The 10,139-nt window shown below is 45.5% G+C and overlaps 1 protein-coding gene across 1 annotated transcript in view; it reads right to left on the bottom strand.

Annotated features, from left to right (window-relative positions):
* Nucleotides 1-10,139, bottom strand: part of LOC144109491 (receptor-type tyrosine-protein phosphatase T-like) — a 190,273-nt gene that overhangs the window by 9,458 nt on the left and 170,676 nt on the right. Inside the window, 7 exon segments of the mRNA XM_077642312.1 lie at nucleotides 1,267-1,352; nucleotides 1,355-1,394; nucleotides 5,305-5,381; nucleotides 5,459-5,558; nucleotides 6,883-7,032; nucleotides 8,564-8,699; nucleotides 9,538-9,686. Of these exon segments, the coding sequence (XP_077498438.1) occupies nucleotides 1,267-1,352; nucleotides 1,355-1,394; nucleotides 5,305-5,381; nucleotides 5,459-5,558; nucleotides 6,883-7,032; nucleotides 8,564-8,699; nucleotides 9,538-9,686 (738 nt within the window).

Genomic DNA, 10,139 nt, shown 5'->3' with positions numbered 1-10,139 from the left:
AGGCACAAATGAATATCTAGTTCCCAACGACATTGAAATAAATAGAAAAAAAACTGATATTTCTGGAAAGCTGTGTCAACTGCGCAGCGCTAGCTCTTAAAAGAACAGCGCGTAAAAGGTAATGAAAGCTTATTTACACGAAAAAATCAATCTTTGTTTGTCTATGGATTAGTTCACGTTTTTTCTGCAGTAAAACACGCATTGATTGCTTCGGAAATCAGATCCCAAAAGTTCCCGCCATTAAATTTTGAACTTGTGACATCGACACCCTAAGTACGGCATTATTCCTGGATATAGGTGGGTAGCGTATATTTTCCCACGTCCATGCGAAAAAAACTTTCTCGGAATCACCCCAGTTTGTTTGCGAAAACGAACGATGCAGCAAGACGCTTGTAGGTATGGTTTTCTGGCTTTTAAAATATCCGTAATCAATTAAAGTGTCCCTTAGGTATTAGCACGCAGCAATCTATTGATACATTCTAGAATAAAGTAGTGCTTAGCGTCCACTTAAGTTATTAATAATATACAGTTTTGCATGAGGTATAGAAGTGCGGCATCTAATCACCTTTTTTCGGTGCGTGTTGCTCAATACACCTATTAGGCGGTTGAATCTAGGCACCTGCTAATCGTCGTACGCGTGTCTTCCCTTGTTCCTTGCCCTGTACTAAGGCATGTTGGTTGAAATCGGTGAGGACATGTTTTTCCTTGCTAATTGCATTCGCAGGACTGCAAGCTAAATGCTCTCACTGCGTATTTGCTCGTGTAGTTTCAATAAAGCTGTGGAATGCACATTTCCACAAAATCCGCTTTAAGCAGCACAGTGTGGTATCGTCAATATTTCCGTATTAATAGCTGCTAGGCTTACATGCGATCGTGCAGCTGAATTCCACATCGTACTATCGTTGATGTTTTTGCAGGAAATGACGGAAGACTCCCAGAGGAAATGGTTCCTGGTGTACTACAACGGTAATTGCAGTGTGTGAGCAACTGGCTTCATGTAGGTTATCTTCGCCTTTTGAAGCGCTTGTGAAAAGAGAATCCGGGTGCAATGCAAGGAACGTGTTACTCTCTACGTAACAGCATGATGTTTCGAGCTGTGCTACTCCATCGACGTTATGGGGTGGAGAAGTTGTTTTGTCGTTTTTGTTTAGCTGCCATTTCGCTTTTAAATGGGTCATATTACCCTGCAGGTGAAGTAAATGACTGCAAGCAGCATAACCCCTCTGAAGAAAGGAAAACGTGGTATATTTTCAGCAGCTTTCGCACCTCGTCTTCCAGTGGCCCGAGTGTGACCAGTGTGACTGAGCCGCTGGCCGCTAGCATTTCCCAGAAATCGTTCACAGTTTCTGCAGAGGCATCTGGGTCACCAAGTAAGCTTTGCGCCGCTTGAACCCCTGCAAAAAGAACACCCATGTTATATTCGCTATATCTTGGACGAGATCTAAACGCAATCTACAACACCACCAGTTTTGTAGTTATAGTATTTGCGCCTGAGAACAAATCAACAGCTTTTACTCTGCGCCGAGCACTTCGCCTAGGCACTACAAAAATGAAAAACCGGCTACTACTAATTGGCTATGTGCATTTTTCTAACAAAGAAGCTGTAACCGCGAGCACCAGCTACCTCTGAGAAAAGAACAGTTAAGAACAAGTGCACAGTTCTTTAGCACGTTCGCAGAGCGGCCACATTCGCTCAGATATTCCAGATGCTTTGTAGAACAACCAGCGCCTTTTATCTATACCTCTTCTTGCGGTTTTCGATTAGTTTTTTTTAACGGCGTTATTAACCAAACCATCCCGTCGAAATTATTATGGAGCAGCATGCGTTAGAAACAGCTGCATACACATTTAATTTATATGTCAATTTATCAAGATGTATAGTTAGCGTGACTTTAATTACTCGTTTTCACCAGTTACCGAACTGCTGTAACTGGAATTTTGCCAAGCGTGGCTGCCTGAAACATTAACTGGCAGGTTTTCAAGTTATTCAATATCTATGTCCGATTGATGTATTTCTTAAAGGGACACTGAGGAGAACCCTATCAAATTTTTTTCGTTGGCAAAATCTGATAGTTCGGCATTTCATGGCTTTGTTGCCGCTTGTCCGGCAGCGCAAGATGCATTTATTTCAAAGAAATTTGGATTCGAAGTTGAAAAAGTTTTTCCCGCCGCCCCGATTAAAACTCGAGAACTCTTATGACGACACGGAGAACTCTTATGACGTCACAGGACGGAGTGACGTGAAACGTGACGTAAAGGTAGACTCCGTGATTTCTTGTCCTAGCGGTGCGGTCTAGGGGCTGCCGAAATGAAAGCTACCGCCGCCGAACGTTGAAGGCATCTATCGGGGGTCGCTTCCGTCGCTCTGTTTACGTTTGCACCGGCGTCTTGCCGGCGTTCCGATGGATCCCGTTGCCGAACCCGACGACGTAGTTCCCGCAAAATCTCCGGCCTGCATTTCAGCGACCTCAGCCCAACAGAGCGTGCGATGCTTTTGAGGGAGCGCGGTTAGATTAGGCGCCGGCGGGTCGTTTCCCCATTCCTCAGGGAGCAGCCGTTGCGAACTAAATATCATAATCCCAGTGGGGGGGGGGGGGGGGGGGGGGCGGGGAGTCGCGAGGCGCCAGGACAAGGTCGGCGCGTTGCGCCCATCGGAGGCTGGCCGGGGCTTTGGGGCCAACGGATTGGGATTCCTTGAACGGCGCGGTTGCACGGGGCAGCAGGCGGCGTCGAGGCCCACGGTTGCAAGGGCCAAGTTATTTATTTTATTTCCACAAAAAACGGATAGGTGCTCAAGGGCGGTCGCGTTTGAAGTGGGCGCCTTGAAACTAAAGCCGACGCACGACGCTTCAAAGGCTTCCGCTAGATCCAACGGGTCCACTAGATCGGGCTCTCTCGCCCACTTGCATGTACCTTCAGATGTGTACCGTGAATGGATCAAATTAGTCGAGAGCTCGAAAAGAACAGCTCCGCCCAACTGCCGATGTTATTGAATTACGTCACAACGCGCACCTCGCCGCTGAGCCGAATCAGTCTGGCCGGACCGGCGGCGGCTGGCGCACTCGGCGCGAAATAGAGACATGCTCCAAGTCTCCCCGCCAGTGCGGTCAGAGTGCGCCGAAGCCGCCGAACGCGTCGGCGGTCAAGCGCAGTATAGAGGGTCTCGCTTTGGCCGACGTGACGTCTCCGTACAGCGCGCGCGCGCGTGTTACGCCTGGAGCATAAACGCGCCTTAACAGAGCCTGCACTTAACCGCTAACCAACGTATTCGGTGGCGGCATCTATCGGAGCCACTGAAACCCCCCGCCCACTCACTGAATAAAAAAAAAATCCTATGCCGAAGTTCGGAATCGAACTAAAGCCTTTTGATGTTTCAGGCGGATACGCTACCACTCCGCCACGACGACTTTTTTTTTATGGCCGATTTACTCCGCCACGACGACTCAAGCAGCAATTACCAATAAAGGCGCATGTAGTGAATGCACTCTTCCGATGCAGAGCATCGGCCTAGCAGATCTAGGCCAGGATATACCGGATATACTGCCTTGTACCTTGTCTCCCGTCCCTAATAAACGATTTCCGTTAAGTAGTTTGAAGTAGACCGGCACTGCCGGGAATGTTTCGCCGGGCGAGCGTGCGAAGATACAAGTGCTGCTTTGTATACGATTACCAACCATCGTGCCATCATAGTTTTTCATCGACCGTGGCGATCATCTGACAAGCCTTAACAGGCTCCTTCAAAGGTTAACTAGCACTCGAAGCGGCACTTGGAATTCCTCTGCTGTTCGGCGCTTGTAAATCGAGGCGCGTCAAAAACAAAACCACGGGGCATGGAAAGCTCACATACGCGAAGCGCCTTAACAAATCGAAACTGTCCTGGCCGCCTGTGGTGCCGCCAAGCATCGGTTTTTGCTTGCAACATTCAGGTTGCCTTTTCTCTGCCTTCTTTATGTGATAAAAGTGTACTATCGGTTTTAAAACAAAATTTACTTCAATATTGAACTGCGAAATCTTCTTTTGTCAGCCTCAGAGATTCCCGCCCCATGTAGGAAGGAAAATTCCTCCAAGGTGGCGTCTCTTGTCCTACGACGTCACCACGCTTGTACTTGCGAGTTTGGCCTGTGGCGGCGATACCTGTATTTTGGTTCTTGCTATTTTCTACCTAACAAGAGCTTTGTTTTCAGTAAGAGCGGCGTTTTTGTGATCAGGAGCTGGTATTGTATCGATACAAGCCAACTTCAATTTCTCCTCAGTGTCCCTTTAAGGGTAAGCACATAATTGTTGCCTTTCATCATTCATTCCAGCATACCATACCTACACCATCGAAGCCATGTTCCCATATTACTGGGGGGGGGGGGGGGTCTCATTTGCTGGACTAACTTTAGCCATACTGTTATCGCAGCAATGTTTTTCTGACACGATTAAAGAAGATGAATGCAATTTATCTTATTACAGCTCTTTCCAATATCTTAGCCTAATTAAGTGGCACACAAAGAGTCTAAACACTTATTTGAGTCTTGCACGCATCTTCGATTATACAGCGTCCAGATGTACTTACACACGAAAGTATAAACGGTGAGAGCAGTTTGTACGCTATTCCACGCACTATTGCATCCCTATGGCAACTGTTTGTGGGTGTCTAATGACGAGTAAAAACTTCTCTAGGCTCGACCGAAAGCTACTAGGAAAGCCGTCAGAAAATGGACAAATGCAAGAGGAGCCGAGAAGGACGCGTATTGAAATACGAATTAGAATGTGGAGCCTTTAATCAATATAGTCCAAAAAAGAACCAAACTATAAAATGGCCGGCCTCTGATAGTGCGGCTTGTTAAAAATACTTTACTGCGCGGTCCTCTCACTGCCACAGATACCCGCAAATTTCCTGTGGAAAAGGTCAAAGGCAAAAAGATAAGAAACGCTACCGTTTTCCCCAACACCATGCTTCTACCTCGAGGCCCCACGATTAGGCTTTCCTCAAATATAATTTCTCGTTGTGTTTTTTTTCTTGCAGCACAATTGCAGACCTGTCTAAATATAGTCGACAAAAACGTAAATTGGTACTCCTAAATCAAGGAGGCGGGATATACAGTACATTACGAACCTTAATTTTGAAACACGGAGCCGATATTACTCGAGAAGCTGATAGAGCCCTCTTTATCTGCACCCTGTGTCTACAATAATTTTGTTGCAATAGCGTAGTGATAACATGCTTTTTCTCCGGGTCTTGAAAATTGCAGCGCTTGGTCGCAATTCTGAGTTCTGTTTGAAAAGGACACATTAGTGGGTAAAAAACGATCATCTTACATCAACGTAGACAGCGTTTATGTAGTCTGACTTGGACCCATCAGCTGTCACGCTCAAGAACGGTCTCCGACTGTCACCTGAAAAATTAGAGAGAATAGTAAAGACGCATTACTTGATAGCGTATTATACGCAGTAATGTAACTTTCAAGCACACCTGCAAGAATTTTTGAAGAGCGATTCTTGGCAGCGTTCTTATCTTCACGTGCACTGTTGTAGTCCTCCGATCCCGGTGGTGGGCAAGCCTGCGCAAGCTCCTGGCCGCAAAAGAAGTTCAAGAATTAATATTCGTAATGACGGCACAGTGTTCTTTGCGACATGAATCAACGAAAGCTAACTGGCATGCGCTGTACTCAGTAATGGTGTCGATGCATTTCCTCCGATTGGAGGGACATTAAGGACAAAATGAATATGGCTTGTATCGATAGAGTGCATCAGGCTAACGACAAGGACACCAGTCTGACTCAAATGATAAATTCATCAGCAATAAATGGCCAAAATGAAAAGCAGCTGTCGTCATCACCAGCTGATTTTGCTATCAAACTGCTTGCATTCACGACCGAATTTCGAAGCGGACCCCAGTGACCAAGCTATACCACCGTTTACTTCAAAACACCGGCGCCCGATCCTTCGCGTGTGGAAAACATGAGTTTAAATCAACTGGCTCCAAAATTTTGAACAGTTTTTCCGGCAACAAATGTTTTCTTCTTTTTTTTTCTGCAGGAAAAACGTTAAAACACCGAAAGAGAGCCTTAGAATAATTCTTTAATTTTAGCACGTAATAGATGCACTTGTGCTGAATTTTCTTTTAATAGCAGTGGATGGTGAGCCGGAACTTAATCTCTTGCACGTAGTGCTGTTCAACTGCGATCATTTCAGTTTAGGCCAATGTTTCAGGTACAAACCATACGATGAAAAACATATTCTTAGTCGAAGGACGCTCGTAAGTCCCTAATGATGACTTAACTCCAAGTAGGACGTTAGGTAAGCCGGCACAAGAACAGTTGATACGATGCCGAGATTGAATGTAAAGATACCCCAAGAAAAAATAGAAACCTATAGCTGAAAACATTGAAATATGGCTTCAGTTCAGCCTTTACAGAAATCCGAATATATGCAAATGAAATAAAGAAATACATGTACGATGTGGCCAAAATGCAACAATAGCTCATACAAGAGCGCATTAAGAAACACTGAAGATATGCTCTCGTTTTTCGTAACACCAGCGCATGTTTCTGGCGACTTCGAAGCGGGCAACGTGAGGAAACCTAAATCGGTTTTCAAAAATAAGGAAACACGCTTGCACGGCAAAGCTCAGCGGATTGGGGGTGCCTATTATAATTATTATCCATGTCGTTGCTTGCGGTTAACGTGCGAATAGCAGTTTATGTTTGGGCTAGTTGTGCATGCCACAATATCCATACTGGTGCTAACAATTGAAAATGCGTTCCCACAGGTTATCACAACATTTTTAGTGTTCGTCATTGGAAAATATTTATTTGTGGAATATTAAAATTTTGCAAATCTCGCATATTTCTTTCTAAGCGAAAATCAGAAGTCAAATGAATGAAAGCAGCCCACCTCATATTCAAGCTCGATGGCGCTCTTGCCTGTAGCCTGACCCTTGGCCTTCAGCTTCTGGTACAGGGTGACGAAGTCCTTGACCGAGAGCTTGTGGTTCTTGGAGCACAGTATCTCCACCAGCGCCATGTAGGCGAAAACGTACTGCTCCTGAAATGTACCGAGCATGTGTGCCTATACACATCAATGCAAAAGTCAAGCGTTTGAAGTAGATTATTTCCGAGGCCACTTCCACCTCATGCAAAGGTAGTGTTTTTATCCTTCTGTTTCGACGTTCTCAAAAAATAAATAGGATCTATATTAAAACATCAATTATAAGTGGTCTGCCATTGACTGCATTGTGCTGAAATGCCAATTTTTCTCCTCTAGCCTTCGGTGAATACATGTTTAAAGTAGCAAGGACATTGCTTGTTATACCAAAAGCCTCACTGACTTTATTAGCTTTTGAGTATGAGTTACTAAAGGCATAAAAACGGCTTTTGCGCATGTCAGTGGCATCCGTAGTGGCCGTCTAATAACAAGTGAACCGTTAACTATTTTATTAACTGTCGTACCGACAAGTGTTTAGCTACTGTCTTGAAGGTTTTTTGATGGCTGCTAGTAACAAGGCTACCTCTTTTAGACTTCTGAAAATGCAGTTCTGCTGGGCTCTGCGGCGCGACGAATTGTGGCCCTCCCCACGCGCAGTACAGAAGCCGCGGAGGGGAGCGCAAAGTGACAACCGTAAGCGCCTGTCATCTACCGGGGCCCGTATGCCATGGTCTCCTCTCTGAGCAACGCTAGATGGCTGCGGTAGCTAGCAGCCGCTTCGGTAGGACACAGAACGCCATGTGAGTCCCCAGGGATGTTGATGCGCGCACCCCTCCGCTACACGGTTTCAGTGTAGCAAGTAAGAAAGGCAAAAATATGTTGTGCCATCGCATCCACGAGAATAGCGTTTCTCAAGCCCTAAGCCTTAATCTGGCTATTACCGACTGCTAGGTAAAATTACAGAACTGCCTTGACGTACCTAGTTCTCTGGAATTTAAAAGTCAACCGTTAAACATAATTACCCAAGAACAACAATATTAAAACATTTCGAAGTGGAGGTTAACGGCCGAAACTATAAGATGATTTGGGGCAGCCCTAAAAACATTTTGGTTCCTAGCTGCGTGGCTCTCCTTTCATGATTTTCAGGTATAGAAGTTTCTTTATTGCTGCTGCTAATTTGTAGAAGAAGGACGTATATCGATAGCTGCTTGTAGTGCCCAGCGCTTGGTACAATGTTCGAAGAAGGCGCTCCTCTGTAAAGCTCTGTGCTATTGCGTAATCACGACGCTTCTCCGCCAGCTGCTAAGGCTCTATATAAACATTTTGCTTTAAAGCCGGTTTCTTAGTTTTTCTCAGTCGTTGGAGAAAAGCTACGTTATTATTTATTGTTAATTACAAACCTCAGACAGGAAAAGAAATGCCTCAGCTGCAGCCCGTTATAAGGCTTGAAAAGAATAAGCCGCGTCTGAGTAATAGTAGCACCTATTATGGGCATCTAATACTTCTTCCCTATAGTGAGCATATAATTAGCGGCGCTGAGCAGTTCCCATGAATGCTTCAAGCTCGGTCAAAGTCAGTTGCCCTTCGAGTTTCGCAGTGATCCGAGCACTAGAGCGGCTCAAAACAGAAGCATCACAAAAAGGCTACTTACCAGAGACTCCACAAGGTTAACCCTGCACTGCCGCATGGCATGAAGCTGAGACACCAGGTCCACTTCACTTTCAGCTTCTGCCTGGGCCAGCATACTGTCCACCAAGATCAGTGTGCCCGTGCGGCCGATGCCTCCGCTTTGCAAGAGAAAAAAATTCGTTGGAGGCACTTAGATATCTCTTAAGGGCGGGAAAGCGAAAGTCGTTTGCGACTCATTGCACTGATTTGAGCTCTAGTTAGAATTCCGCATTACCTATTCGGAAAACTTGTGAACTGGCCGCGGATCTGTCTTTCCGAACACGGCATAGAATGGTTGAAATATTCAGGCCTATCGCATATCCAGCTCAGCGTGGCAATGAATCTTGTAATATTTTCTGGTCCTCTTAAGGCACAAGAAAATGCGAGGTATTCTGTTGCACGGTATGGAAACTTTAAGTGCTAGCTGCAGTGCTTGCGCTTCAGTTCTCCTAGAGGACAAAAGTGAAGCTTCTAGGGCGAAGATTGTAATCCGTAATCTCAGTGGAAAACTGTGAAGGCGCTAAAGAAATGCTTAGAGTTGAAAACGATTAACTATGAGGTAGATACGAAAGCTATATGAGATAGCTGACCTCTCCGCCTTTCCGTACTTCAGCTTCTCTCTCTCTCTGTCGCCTTGGCCAACTGGACAGCCATATTTAGGTTGAGGGAATATTTTAAAAGAGGCGCATATGGAGAAATTTAAATCGCTTAAACATTACATTGTAAACAGAGCCAGCATGGGAGCATTTCTCGTGGACGCAAGCAAAGTGCTTTGAGTTGTTGTTTACCAGATATGCGTAAATCTCGCGGCTTGTGAAATGTAACTGGACTGAGACAACTACTAGGGTGGCTTTTATTTCTTTAAATGCAACAAGCATATATCACAGTCGTCGCCATACAATCAAGTTATGCACAGCTCTGTTTCTGAAACAGATATTGATGTACATTTCCTTATACCTGCAGTGGACGATGACCGGATGGTCGTCATGCGGCTGGAAATCCCAAATTCTTCTGAGGAACGGCAGCAGCGAATCAGGGTAGAGCGGAACTCCGTGGTCAGGCCACGTGGTGAAGTGGAATTGGACCACGGTTCGAGTCTTGCTTTCCTATAAGAGTTCAATGAGAAGCCAGCACACTGAAGCTGCCCAGCCAAAGGGCTTGAGCTCAAGCTTGCACATTGTTCGCAGGAATGTTTCATGCCACGCAAATAGAAAGCAGATTCGTCCCTTTACTCATGAAAATATGGTTTCGGCTTTTTTTTATCTCACTAAGGCTACTAAAGCCATACGAAACCATCGTAATGTCATGTCAGGGAAAAATCTGTTAGATGGCCTTTATTTCCTCAGCACCAAGCGCCGGAATCATCATCTTGGATCGGTAGCCACCATAGCAGATAACCATTGCTTTCGTAGCGCTATAAATGCCTCCTCTACTAGCATATTTCTCGATACGTCACATAGGTGAACCGCTTCACTAATCCACCTGCAAAAGGAAAAAAAAAGTAGCAACGTCATTTCGTAGGCTGACGAAAGCTCTGAGCCGCCAATGTTCCAGAAGAG

This window comes from Amblyomma americanum, chromosome 11 (assembly GCF_052857255.1).
Source record: "Amblyomma americanum isolate KBUSLIRL-KWMA chromosome 11, ASM5285725v1, whole genome shotgun sequence".
NCBI classification, from domain to species: Eukaryota; Metazoa; Arthropoda; class Arachnida; order Ixodida; family Ixodidae; genus Amblyomma; species Amblyomma americanum.
Note: the sequence above shows the minus strand (reverse complement) of the source record. Positions and strands in the feature narration are given on the sequence as shown.